The sequence below is a fragment of the Podarcis filfolensis genome (genome assembly GCF_964270895.1).
Source record: "Podarcis filfolensis genome assembly, chromosome: 6".
In the NCBI taxonomy this organism is placed as follows: Eukaryota; Metazoa; Chordata; class Lepidosauria; order Squamata; family Lacertidae; genus Podarcis; species Podarcis filfolensis.
In genome coordinates, this window is record NC_139609.1 from 42,430,498 (window position 1) to 42,445,022 (window position 14,525).

Consider the following 14,525-nt stretch of genomic DNA (forward strand, 5'->3'; position numbering starts at 1 on the left):
TGTGTCTGTTTGTATGCAGAAGTGTGAGTTTCCCCCATATGGTTTGCGGTTATGCTTTGGCCTGTGTCAAACAGGAATTATGTTGACATCAGGGAAACATATTTCATGTTCAGCGTTCATTTTATTTTAAGATCCTTGCGTTACTTCCACATTCCAGAACGACATTGTTCACGTGAAATGCTATTCTTGTGGAAAAACACCCAGAAGGTTTAAGAAAAAAAATGAGGCGATGCTGACTTGAACAATGACCTATGGGGAGGAACTGTAGAGACCCAGAAGAGGAAACAAGAAGTGGAGGGAATGTAGGAGGGAGAGAAACAGAGATAATGATAGGGCACTCTGTGTGTGTGTGTGTGTGTGTGTGTGTGTGTGTGTGTGTGTGTGTTCAAATAGGGTGGACAAGACCACAGAGAACTTAAATCCAGAGCCTGCATAAATATGGCAGATAGCATAGACAGGCAACTATGAGCAGGCTATAACTGATTGCACACAAATTCCATGCTTCAGAGTCACAGCAGGATATATAAAACCCCTGGTGACAGTGTATATAAGCACCACTATAGATAATATGATTAACTAATCCATCAAACATGTTAAACAGATCCAGATCCACACTTCAGTGTTGGAATTTGGCTTAAGGTCTGGATTTTTTTGAGGTTCAATAAATTATGGCTTTTGAGGTCTGCAGGAATTTTGAAAGCTGCAGCAGCTTCTGAAAGCAGAAATCAAAGACTGCCCGCTAGTTACATACACAATTAAGCAGCAGGATCTCAATTTAGAGATCTGATTCTGCATGAGGATTGTTGTGTGTATGCCTCCAAACAGCAGCACTTTAAGCAGAATTTGAGCAGGTGCAGGTTTATTCATGGAGTGGTGAAGAAGTGATGGGGAATCTGCACTAGTAGCAGAGGATGAAATACCTGATAGAAACCAGTATTTGATTATAAATAAAAAAAATTGTCCAGTAGCACCTTAGAGACGAAGAATATGAAGAAGTGTGCATGCACACGAAAGCTTATACTCAGAACAAACTTAGTCGGTCTCTAAGGTGCTACTGGACAATTTTTTATTTATTTTTTATTTATTTCAACTGTGTCAGACCAACATGGCTAACTACCTGAATCCAATATTTCATTTTCTGCCTTTAGAAATGTCACATGGACCAAAGAAATATGGAAAAGCAAAATATGTCCAAAGCTTCTGATGACCAGGGAGGTAATTTATGCCTCTTTAGGAGAGGAAACTGGTCCCTACATGCCTTAAAGGCATCTCCAAACAAGTTCAGGACCTGCACTGTCTTTCCAGTTACTGATGGAACAAAGCTTGGTGTAGTTTTTTGAGACTTTGGCTCATGGGGATTTATTTATTTAAATATATTTACTACCTGCCCTTCCCAAAAAGGTCCCAGGGCAGGTTACAAAACAGAAAAGAACAATGCCACCATATATATATATATATATATATATATATATATATATATAAAATATGGCATACATATAAATGAAAAAACCCAGCCACAAAGTCACCGAACCCAAAAGCAATATTTTATTTATTTATTCGGGGAGCTTTTCTCCAAAACGGAGAGGTCAAGGTCTGGAAAATAAAAACACCAGCGAGTAGTAAATAAGCACGTGGTGTCAGATCCACTCATGGGCGTAGCCAGGATTTTTTTGGGGGGGCTGAGGTGGGCGGGCAGCCAAAGTTGTTGAGCTTCTTTTAGGAAATCAAAGTTGAGCTTTTCTTGGTAAAAATGCTCCGTAAATAGGACATTGCGGGGGGGGGGCAGCAGGCTTCTTGGGGGGGGGTGAAGAACCTCAGATAAATGAATACTTTCCATACTTTTCAAGCTTGGCGGGGTGAGCGGGGCTCAGTATAATAGCCGCTTCTTCGCCCGAAGCGGCATTTGCGGGATTCCACCGCCTGTTGCCTCTGACGTTTCCAAGACAACCACACCCCTCCTCCCCTCCATTCACGTTCGGGCATTGGCCTCGCCTCGCCTCGCCTCCCTCCGCACGTGATCACGGCGGCGCTCCCCCCCCCCTGTCCCCACGCTCATCCGGGCTTCAGCAGGCCGCTTCCGGGTGGGTGTGGGGCTCGGCGTTGTCCTGCCCTGAGGCGGCGGCGGCGGGAGGCGGGCCAAAGGAGGAGGAGGAGGTTCCCGTCAACATGGCGGCGCGCAGAGCGGGCGGCGGCGGTGGCGGCGGCCGCCGGAGCGGGAGCAGCAGCAGCAGCGCCTGAGGCGTCGCAGAGCGAGGCGCCATGGAGAGCGAGGAGGAGCAGCACATGACCACGCTGCTCTGCATGGGCTTCTCGGACGCGGCCGCCATCCGCAGGGCCCTCCGCCTGGCCAAGAACGACATCAACGAGGCCGTGGCGCTGCTCACCAACGAGCGGCCCGGCCTGCACTATGAGCCCATGGACAGCGGAGGGGGCGGCGGCGGCGGCGGACAGGGAGGCCCCCAGCAAGGCGGCGGCGGCGGAGTCTCCCGCGGCGGAGGGGACGGCGAAGGCACCGGTGGTGGAGGAGGAGGCCAAGGTGGAGGCGGCAGCGGCGGCACTACCGGCTTCGACCCGCCCCCTGCCTACCATGAGGTGGTGGAGAACGAGGTAACGGTCTCGGGGCGGAGGATGGGAGCGGGCGAGGCTCGCCTGTGCTTTGCGCCGCCGTTAAGCGGGATCACAGCCTGACCTTTGGCCCCACCGGCCCTTTGGAAACGCATCGGAAGGGGGACGGGATCGCCTTAAAATACCGCTTTGGTCTTGAGAGAGAGAGAGAGAGGACTCGGGGTACTAAGAGTTTGCAAGGTTAGGAACCGCGCAGCCCTGAATCCTCACCTCGATTTCTTCTCAAGGGCCCCCCTCCCCCAGTTTCTACCAGTTAATAGAGACCCCGCCACGCGCGCAGGCGGGTTTTCCTGGGCGTCTTGTGCATGAGCTGTCAGGTGCATAACTCCAGCTTAAAGTGCGATCTGCTTTTGGGTGCTCTGGTTTGTCACCGGAAGAGGAATGTAGCCTGGAGCCTAGGAAAAGGGATTGCTGTGTTATGCCTAGGCTGCAGTGGTGGAGGGTTTGGAAGCTGGTCACTTGTGTGTGTGCAGACTCAATTCTTTCATTATGAGGTGCCCATACTAATACTTTACATATCTAATCCGATGTAGGCCATATTGCTTTCAGTTGAGTTTGCTCCCATGTGTGTGTACAGTAGTTTTGCAGCTTTTGTTAACCAAGGAGTTCTTTGAGCACCCATGCAATTCTTTATAGCAACACTTCCCTGATTGTCTTACTTGAAAGAGTCTGGGTGGCTTACAAGCAACAAAATCAGTAAAATGATCCAAAACCATGAATTAGGTAGGAGGCTTTAAAACTATTGCATCATTAGTGGTTGAGGTAGAACTGGGTTTGATGCTTATCTAAAAGTGATATTGATAGGCCCAGGTGCACTTCTTTTGGGCAGCTGTTCCAAATCTTAGGCACCACATCTGAAAATACTATATCTCTGGCACTATCCTGCTATACTTCTGATGGTAGAGAGACCCAGCAAAGAGTCTCATTAAGAAAACAAAGTTCTCAGTTATGTTCATCTGGGAGAAGGAGATTTTTGAAATATTCTTGTCCCAGATTGCTTAGAGCTATAAAGCTCAATAATTTTGTGCACTATATCACATAGGTAGCTATGTTGCATGAGCAGCAAGTCATAACATATTCACACATGGGCAAAAAATAAATAGAGATATAAATACGCATTCTGCAAAACCTCATAAAAGCATATTGTGTCAGGAACTTAAGAGTTATAGTCAGTTAACTTTTACTCAGAGTGAACCCATTGAAATGAATGGCCGTTTAGGTCTGTTAATTCCAGTGGATCTTTGCTGAATGCAATAATTAATGTTTGGATCGTGTAAGCTGATCCAGACATTCAGTAGCAACTTGCCTGGTGAGCAGTGTGGAGGTTGGGGCTGTCTGGGCACATCCAGTCCTGCCAGTACACCTGCACAGTCTCTGCCACCTTGCCCCTCTTCCTCTTGGTAGTGATGCGCAGTGGCGTAGCGTGGGGGGTGCAGGGGGGGCCGGCCGCACCGGGCGCAACTTCTGGGGGTTAGGGTTAGGGGGCGCAAATCCACGGGTTAGGGGGTGCAAATTACTTGCCTTGCCCCGGGTGGTGACAACCCACGCTACGCCACTGGTGATGCGACTCTCCCCACTGAGTGAGCTGCTTCTGACTATATTGCAATAGGTAAGAAAATGAATAGCCTTCCTACAATTGAATGGGTTTGGGAATAGGAATGAAAGGTAGACGGCTTCCTCAGCTGCTTCTTGGTGGAGTCACTCTGAGCACTTCTACCAAGTGCATATTCTCTGCTGCCTACAGGAAAGGTGATGGGGGCTTCCTGGGGAGATACACTACCAAATATTGGCCAAGGACAGCGTGGACTCCTTTGACTTCTGTACAAGATAGGAATTCAGAATGCATCTGGGACATCATCCAAGCTGTCAGTGGAGAAGCAACATGGCAACATTGTAGCCCTCTGATACAATCTTATTCTGATCCATCATACACTGAAAGAACTAACTTATACTCTACTTTTTCTTCCATATTTTCTACTCATTTCGACCTGCAATGCTTATTAGATAACATTCAGGTTTGGATTTGTGATTTGTCTCCAGTAATGTACCAGCACGGTTCACCTGGCACAATGGGACTGTTTCTTCTACCCCCCGCCCCCCACAAATCTCTGAAGCTGAATTTGACAGCAGGCAATGGCCTGAAAGGGACAGAAGAGGAAGCTCCATTGCTTGCACGGAAGCCCATTGCACTGGTGAAGCTGCAGTGTTGGGTACAGCCCTATGTTTCTAGTTGTATTTTGTAACAAGAACAAGTGCCTGAGTTTGTTTTTGGCTCCTCCCTCCAAGGCCACTTTCCTTTTGAGTCAAGTAAGATTATAAGCTTTAGGTCAAAGACTGTCTTATTACTTGCTTTTCTATGTAGCAGCCTCCCCTTTTTTGGCTGAGGAGTGAGGTAAAAATCCTTCAAACAAACAAATACTACTTACATTCCTTATAATATTCCCACCCCAAGACTCCAGAAGTGATGTTATTGTATGAACCATTTTAACAGATAAATTAAAAGTTTTCAAATTTGAAAAGCTGGTTTTTGTTGTGAAGAAAGAAACAGATGCCTGGGGTTGAGAACTCTGGCTGGGAGGTCTTTTGCCAGGCTTGGCTGTGTACCAACTCCTTCCTTTCCTTGCTCCCAGTTCTCCTAAATTACACGCTGACAACTGAATCATGACTGAAAAGGTAAATAAACTTAGGAATCCATGAGCATGTTCTTGTAGTAAGTTGGGAATTTTAATTATGTTGGGAACCAGCACAGAAGTCTTGTTTTGATTCTTAAGCATTTACTATTCTTCGCAGTTGTCATTACTGTAGTGCCACTTCAGTGATTAGTGCCGTATAACCACCAAATATTTACCTACTCAGTTTTAGGTGGGCCATGTAGGAGCCAAACTATCTATCTATTTATTTCACAATGTTTATATACTGCTTGAGTGTAATGAAACCTCAAAGCAGTTTACAAAAAAACAAACAAACGTAGGACATTTGTGACTGGATTAGCCAACATTTTGATTCTTTCTTTAAAAGCTGTCACAGGAATCACACAATTAGATCTGATCAGTAGTGCTGAGGAAAAGAAAAGACTTTCTCTCCTGTGTTCTGTTTGACTCTCTTGGGAAAATACAGATATCTAAATATTTGGTCCTAACAGAGATAAGCTGCCTTTACAGTTTCCTGTACCTGGTTTTGTTCAGCAGCTATGCAGTGCCAGTACTGATAATCTAAAATAACACATTGGCCAAAAAATAACGGGAGTATTCTTTTTCGCAAAGAGTCCACTACTTGTACTTCTGCACTGTACACCTGTTCATCACAAATGAGTTGCTATAATAGTCATATTCAGAGTGCCCTTCCCATCCATCCCATCTTGGGTGATGGAAGACTTGAGAGTAGCAGAACGCTTCACCGTAACGTGTGTTCCACTATATTCATGTTCTTTATTTTTGTGTGTGTTCACACATGTACAGTTACTGTGGCAAACTATGCTTATGCATAGCTTCATATATTTAAGAGCATTGCATCATTCACTAAACATTCTGAATCATTTTATGAATGCTTAATCCTTGTCAATAAACTAATAATTTAAGTTATAGTGTGTTTAGAGTGCAGAAGTGATGTTTTTTATCCGTGAGACAGAAAGTTGCTATATAAATTTTAAGATGAAGGGACTTGAGTATTTTAACCAGAGTTGGGCGAGCTTCTCTTCCCCCACTCCTGTGGCTTACATTGGCCTAAAGGTTAGAGCTAGGGGGCTGCTTCAGAGGACTACTCTTAGGGTAACTGGGATGGGCAGGTGACAGAAGCTTACCATACAGGTGGCTCTGGGAACAAGAGGGTCTCTTTATGGGAGTAACTATCGTAGGGCAGTCTTTCAGGGCAAGTTGTAAAATGGAAAGTCCTTTCTGGCTTGATTTTTAATCTGGGCTGGGGAAGAGTTTGGGAGCTTCTAATGGTCACCTCTCCTTCCAGTTATAGTGCGATGTACTGCTAAAATTTAGTTGTCTGTGTTCACGTTGCATAGCTTAGTACTACATCCTGAAGTGCAACCAGTTAACTTAGAAAGTTTGAACAGCTATTGTATAGAATAAATATATACCCCACAGATTCAGATGTTATATTTTCAAAAACAGGTATATTCAGTTATGTGGTACCTGCTCTGAAGGTAGAGGTCTGACCACATCATATCACATTTCAGAGCTCTAACTCATTGGGAAACACCGAAACAATTTTCATATTCCTAACAGGCCAAGCACCTGATACATGTCTGACACATGTTTGCCAAGTGCAAATTTTTACTTGTGCACAGCTCTTAAGAGTGTTTGTGTTTTATGGTTTGGCTTTTACCTAGTTGCTCCTCTGTTTTCCTGTATATTATTACTCAGATTTCTTAACTTGCCCTTCAAGTTGCAACAATTTAAAAATATAGTATTAAAAACAGTTGAAGCAGATTACAATCAAGAATAGGATGAGTTCTAGTTGTATATATATTAATGGTTTTGTCTTTTGGTTATAAATCAAGTGGGGGAGCTGAAGCCTGAAAAATAGTGTAAAAGCATAAGTATACAGGAGTTTCTTCACATTCTCCATAGATATGTTCATTATCACTTTTGTGCCAACTTCATAGCTTTCTGAAATTACGGGTTGCAGTTAAGTCAAATGATAGCATTGATTTCATTGTTTAACTTTGTCATGCCTGTGTTCTGTTGATTTTTAAAGGAGGAGTTCTTAAAATCTTAGATATGGAAGGACTGTGCCACCAGCATGTTAACCCTTTTGTGTAAAGTATAAAATACGGCCATATGCATTTTGTGTATAACACGTTTCAGGATTAAAGCATTTTTCTATGTGGTGTTCTTGGGTTCCTGCTTCTGCAAAACTGGAATCTCAATATGCTTTCAGCACTTTTATTTCTTGAATAAAAATTATTTATGGACATTGTCTTTTTAACCTTCTCCGCAGCTGTTACAGTCTTTAGTATATTTCTTACTGTTAACTTCCACCTTTAAAGGGTTTCCCAATCCCATGTGAAATATTTTTCTGTTTACTGAAGCAACCTCCAGGCGAAGATTAACACTTGATGTGATCTAAATGTTTATCATTGGTGGAAGTGGGAGGCCATTTATGCATGGAACAAACAGCAGCTCAGCTGGGCAGGAAGTGTCTTTCAGATAATGTTCAGTAGAGACATTTTCTGGTCATCTTCCCAGTCAGAAGTTCTATTCAATGACAGCTGCTTAATAAGGAAGTGAAATGCTGAAGGAAAATGAGGCCAGTGTTAGAAGTTAATTCTACGAAACACATTTTGAATGTTTCTGGATAAGAACAGGAGTCTCTTATAAGAAAAGGCCTGGGAGGATCCTAATCTTTTTTTATAGGTTTTATTTGAAAACAACTTACTTATACAAAAAAGCTTGTCTGGCATAGCAGAGGCAGAGGTCTGACAGTTTATAACAGATCCTCATTTGGTGTCAACTCTTTTTCACCTGTTTTTTGCACGTATTGTTTGCTTTCCTTTGCTTAATATCAAAAACTGTCTAGATGAACTTTTCAAATTCAGTGTTAACTGACAGATATAAAAGGGAGCTATAAAATTGTAACTAAGTAGATCTATACGCTCTGAGTTATTGTGTGAATCATTCGATGCACCTATGTTTCAAATCATTTTTCCTATGGCTGTCAAGTATGGAATAAAATGTCCTGTCTATGGCAGCATCCTGATCTGGATGCTGGCACCTGACAGAAGGACAGGGGGAAGCATTCCTATTACCATGCCATGGAAAAATATCCTTGTTTCAATATGGAGGCCAAATGGCCGAAATATTGGGAAATTCTGGAGCAAGAAGGAGACAAATTGAAATTGCAGAGTTTTGAGAAATTAAAAGACAAAGTGCGAGACTGGCTCCACTATTATCAAATAAGGGAGGCTTATAATTTGGACAAAAAAATTGGCTTCCAGGTGGAAAAATCAAAATTGGAAACAGAGCTGTTAGATCCCAAAACTAATATACTTTCAAGAATGTATAACTTGCTGTTGAAATGGAATACGCAGGATGAAACGGTTAAATCTGCTATGATTAAATGGGCACAGGATGTTGGACACAACATTATGTTTGCTGACTGGGAACAGTTGTGGACCACAGGTATGAAATTTACGGCATGCCTTAAGAGAGAATATTATGAAAATGATATACAGGTGGTACATGACCCCAGTCAAGCTTGCAAAAATATATCATTTGCCCAATAGTAAATGTTGGAAATGCAAAGAAAATGAAGGTACATTCTTTCACCTTTGGTGGACGTGCCCAAAGATTAAGGCTTTCTGGGAGATGATCTATAATGAAATGAAAAAGGTATTTAAATATACCTTCCTGAAGAAACCAGAGGCCTTTCTCCTGGGCATAGTCGGCCAATTGGTGCCAAAGAAGGACAGAACTTTCTTTATGTATGCTACAACAGCAGCAAGAATACTTATTGCAAAGTATTGGAAGACACAAGATTTACCCACCCTGGAAGAGTGGCAGATGAAGGTGATGGACTATATGGAACTGGCGGAAATGACTGGCAGAATCCGAGACCAGGGAGAAGAGTCGGTGGAAGAAGATTGGAAGAAATTCAAAGATTATTTGCAGAAATATTGTAAAATTAATGAATGTTAAAATGATGTTGGATCGAAATTAAGTGGCATTAGCAACAAGGCCAATAAGAATATGTAAAAATGGACTGATAATGGATGAAAATATACAGTTATAATATGTTAAGATATAGAGTTAAGATAAATGAAAGAGGGTAAGGATTTGCTGAACTGACTATGTGAACGGGAATACAAAAAAGGGAAGTGTGAGGAGGTCAAGGAAACAAGCAAACGAGCTTAAAGATATGAAAAAAAATGGATTTGTTTTTAACTTTTTCTACTTCTTTTTTGTATTTTGTATTTTCTTTTTTAATGTATTTTTGTATTTTTTGTATTTTTTCTTTTTTTTCTTGTCTTTTTTTTCTGTTAATTTTTGCTTTTTGTAAAATCCTAATAAACATCTTATTTAAAAAAAAGGAAAAATATCCTTGTTTCACTATGAATGTATTTAGCTGGTATTATAGGATTTAAATTCTGAATGTGTTATCTTTGTGAATGTACAATCCTGGGCACCCCAAAGGAAAAGACAGTGGTGATTAGCACTTTTCCCTTGGGAATGGGAAAAAGAAGTAATGCTAGAGAGAGCTGCTAAAGTACCCATAACTTATATAATCCTGCAGCAATACAGATGAACTAAAAGAAATAGGCAACTTGTGGTTTAATGTTTGATGAAAACTGTGCTGTAGAAAATGAATCGCACTGTTGTGTTTTCCTAGGCTTCCATTAAAGAGCTATACCTGCATTTGCATTAAGAAATGCAGGCAACAATAATTCATTCTATAGAGGAAAGCATAACTTGCAGGGCTGAGCTACATCCAAATATCCCTCAAATTTCACACTTCGTTTGTGCAGAATTGGAATACAGTGGTACCTCTGGTTATGAACCTAATTCGTTCCGGAGGTCCGTTCTGAAACCATTCTTAACATGAGGCACCACTTTAGCTAATAGAGCCTCCTGCAGCCGCCACACCGCCAGCGCGCGATTTCTGTTCTCATCCTGGGGCAAAGTTCTTAACCCGAGGTACTACTTCCAGGTTAGCGGAGTCTGTAACCCGAAGTGTTTGTAACCCGAGGTACCACTGTATCACTTGCATGTACATGCTTGCCACTTTGCTGACTAGGTTACTTACATGATTTTCTTCTAGGATAGTGGGATGTTATTTTGCAGTTGCTGTAATCGTCCACACACTGGCTACTTCCAGGCTAGGCTGCTGTAATGCTTTTTATGTAGAGCAACATTTGAAGGCAGTTTCAGAAGTTTCAGTTGGTACAGAATCCAGCCGCCAGGTTGCTTGGAGAGCAAAGAAGTCTGTGTGTATATAACACCCATTCTGCTTCAGTTACTTTCGTTGCCTGTTTCTTCTAAGCTCAGTTCAAACTGCTGCTGAGTTTAGCATTTAAAGCCTTTAATGGTTTTGGAATAGGTTGTTTGAAGGACTGCCCATGCTCTTATGAGTGAACTCTAGGTGCAAGATAATCCTTGGGGACTCTGTTGTCTGGCCTACCATAAAGAACAATCAAGTTTGCAGATACCAGGGACGGGGCTTTTGGGGATGAGATGGGACACCACATCTCTGAAAGTCTTTCCCCCAAGAAATGTGTTTGAACCCTCCACTTGAGTATTTTATGTGGGCCCTGAAAAGTTTATTTTGTTCTGTCAGGCCTTTTGTGATCCTGTTGCTGGGTATTTGTGCTATTTTTTCAGTAATTATGATGTCGTTTTATTGTGCTAAAAAAACTCACCTTGGGAGGGCACACCTTGAAAGGTGACTTATAAATGATTCAGATAAATAAATGATGTGTAGTTTAGTGCTCTGTGATTTTGCTGTCATGTGTAGCATTGTTTGGTATGCTAGTTTTGCAAATAATGTGGTGATGCTGAGCTACAGCCTCGCAGTAGCTCAGTGTTGACTGAATAACATATCTGATGTTGTTTCTGGCTCTCATTGCAATGATGGATAGTGTGGAGACTGCTGTTCTGCTCTTAGCATCAACCTCTGACCCTGTACTTCTCCTACTTGCTCTACAGTCTAACATCAGGAGGTTTTTCTGCAAAACCTCAGAGGTTTATGCACTGTGTTGGAGGTCGTGAGTAGTGGCTCTATCAAAGATTGGCTGTATCTTGTTTTAGCCTAGTTAAGTAGATTGAGTTTGGGACATAAATGGGGATATATGAAGGGATTGTAATCTGTGTTGAAACTGCATTAGGGTAAGGCCAAGATTGAGCACTTCTGAGCTTGTGCGGTCTTTTTTCCTCTTGAAGGGAATATCCCTTTGCAAATATTAAATGTTCTCTTTGTTATCATCAGGATGCCACTGTCACCACACACACAAAAATCATTCCTCCCTTCATATATTCCATAACCCACAGTATATGTATTGCATCACTTAGCCCAATAATAGCATCATTTCATGAAATGAAATTTCTAGCCTTTATTCAATTGAGATGATGGTTTTTATTTTGCCTCTTCTCCTGTGCACATCATTGAGCCAGGCTAAGGGGCAGACAACTGCTAAGGAATTTCCTAAAGGGTATACAAAAACATCAGAATATCTGAACCTATGGATGGCATTATGGTTCAAGAACATCACTCCCCCTCTCTATATATAGTGTAGGACCTCTATAGTCTAGGAGGGGTTCAGGGGGTGTCATTTTTATAGAATTTCCCTTCATAGTCAAAGAACCCCCTGTGTTTTAGGTTAATTGATAGAGGCATTGCCATACCACAAGCCCAGATGCTCTCACGGAAACCCAGATGAAAGCTTGATCAATATGAGCAAGCATCACTTGATCTCTATGGGAATCAGTTGAACCACCATACTTAGGATGCATAATTGTGTATTTGCAAGTGCATGTTCTGAGAGTATAAATGTTGAGAGATTATGTAGCATGTGGTATCACAAGATAAAGATATCTAAGAGTTTTCCTTGCTTTTCTAGCTGTTATCTTGAATAAAAGGGCTATTTTCGTGTGATGCACTGTGGGGCGGAGAATCCTAAATAGGGACTGGTCAGAAAAACAATTTTGAAGTTTTGACAGATAGCATAATGAAAATTTGACCCAGTGTTTGGATATTGTAATGCTGAAAAGGGTTCAATAAGAGGAGGGGTGTGAGGGAAGGTTCCAACATTTGCTTAGAAAAAAAATGTGAAGAAGGGGGAACATGATAGAGATGCATTCATGCTGCAGGGAAAGTGGGTAGGGTGTTTTCCTCAGAATATCAGAGCCCATGGCTGTCCAATGAAGCTGGGTAACAGAAAATTCAAGACGGGCAAAGGGAAGTATATCTTTACGTAGCACACTGTTAAATTAGCGATGGCCACTTATGAACTTCTCCTGAATTTCCCATAGACCTCTAGCTGACCACTGTGAGAAAATGCAGCAGAGCTCTTCTTACATTCTTACTGCAATGCTCACCGTTCTCAAATGCTGTTCTATAACCACAATGTTGTTTTCTATATTTCAATCCATTGAAAAGATAGTATTTAATGTCCGTGCTTTCAGTTTGTTGTTGCTTTCCTAGATAATAGTTTCCTGTTCCACAGCACTTAATGTTCATTCTCAGATAGGAAGCATTATTTTATGAATGTGCAGTTGTTTTTAATACAGAGAGAGTGCTTGTTAGACCAGGAAATGAAAGCAATAAATGAGACAGTGGAGTGGTACTGGAAAAACAACCTGTGACTACTAGTTCACAAGTTTTGAACCTTGTCCAAGTACATACAATGATCGAAAATAGCCTGCTCACTGACTAGCCAGTGTGCAGTGAGTCATGGTTTTGGTCTTTTTGTGGTAGCTATGTGTGTCCATGAGAGTTTTATTGTTAGATCCATGCTTGGCATCAATTTGCATCCTGTTGGCACTTTTAAAAAAAGTTAAATCTCAAGCTGAACAATGGTCAGCGCTTACTACCCAGTCTTGTACATGGTGAAGGATTTCATAGGCTCCACTGCTTTGAGCAGCATTGAATGCCTTTAGACCTAGGGTGTTCAAACTATTTGTTCGCAATAATAATAAAAAAGTTAAAGCCTCTCTTCATTAATTGTAACAAATGATTTGAATTGTTAGGCCTGCTAGATGGAAGTAGGTAAATTTAAGTGGTGTTTGGGGAATGGGGAGAGACCAGGGATTTATAAAATGAAATGTGGGTTATGTGCTTTCTGCTTGTAGAAATGGCTCCATGGGAAATGAAACTGATGAGAAAGTGGCATAAATGACCTTATTTGCTTTACTATAAATAAGTTGAATAAATGTGCTGTCCACACGGGCTACATTAGTTGGGAGGTGGGTCAGATACCATCTTGCTCTTTGTTTGCTTTTATTTCCCCTTATGGGAATCCACCTTAGCCTTGTAGATCTGTACCTATGGATTTCAGAATCTTTTGCTGAAAATGTGAAAAATAATTAGAAAGTAACTATAGCAGAATGGTTTATAAACTAGATAAGGCACTCCTACGGTAACCTAAAGAAAAAATAGATACCTGTAAAGATTCTAAACCAAACTTTGTTTTGAGATTATGGTGTTCTCTGTTTCCTTGTTCACTGCAGTAGTGACGATTTGGTTATTTAGATATAAAGGAGAAGCTAAGTTCAAGGCCAAATAGATCAATATTGATTTGTTTGATATGATTGTCATATCCCTATGTAGATGCAGATGTGATAGCTGTAAGCCTTTCAGTGTGGAAAGAGCTCTTCACAAAATTGTAGGTCTAGCTGCTCTTCAGCATGGTGATGGTCTTTTTCATGCTTTTCTTTCTTACCTCAGAAGTGGTGCACTTACTTCTTATATGCATTATGATCTTGGACAGGTGAGTAGTCCAGTAAAGGCAGAAAAGAGAGGCACAGTCAGGGTACACATCCACTGTAATGCAGAACTATGGTAGCTGTATATTCTACATCTCTTCCTGCCATAAAGCAGAGGTTGGTACCAAGGTAAAACTATTAGTGATTGCTCATTATAATGGCTGTATAGTTATTGTCTCCTGTATGATTGGCAGTATGCCTCTGAATACCAGTTGCTTTGGGTCATAAACTGGAAAATGCTATTGTGCTCATGTTCTGCTTGGGGGTTTCCATAGGTATCTGATGGGTCACTGTAGGGGCAGAATGTTGGCATAGATTGGCTTGCGCTCTTATATTATTAGAAGAAGCTGCATTTTTGTTGCATAGTGGGGAAGCAGAACCTTACTAGAGTGGCCGGCTTGTGGGTCTGGTATGATCAGATCTGTGGATGGGCAATTAATACTTCATTGTTAGCATGTTGGATCAATTATGTGA

At 41.7% G+C, this 14,525-nt stretch overlaps 1 protein-coding gene across 2 annotated transcripts in view; it reads left to right on the plus strand.

Moving 5' to 3' along the window:
* The first annotated feature begins 2,063 nt into the window (after window positions 1–2,063).
* Window positions 2,064–14,525, plus strand: part of USP24 (ubiquitin specific peptidase 24) — a 77,242-nt gene continuing 64,780 nt past the window's right edge. Inside the window, exon 1 of one of the 2 annotated variants that reach the window (XM_083619349.1) lies at window positions 2,064–2,607. In XM_083619349.1, the coding sequence (XP_083475475.1) occupies window positions 2,260–2,607 (348 nt within the window). In that variant the 5' untranslated portion in view covers window positions 2,064–2,259. Of the gene's footprint in view, window positions 2,608–11,238; window positions 11,457–14,525 lie in introns of those variants that run through there. The other variant, XM_083619350.1, reaches the window with a different exon arrangement.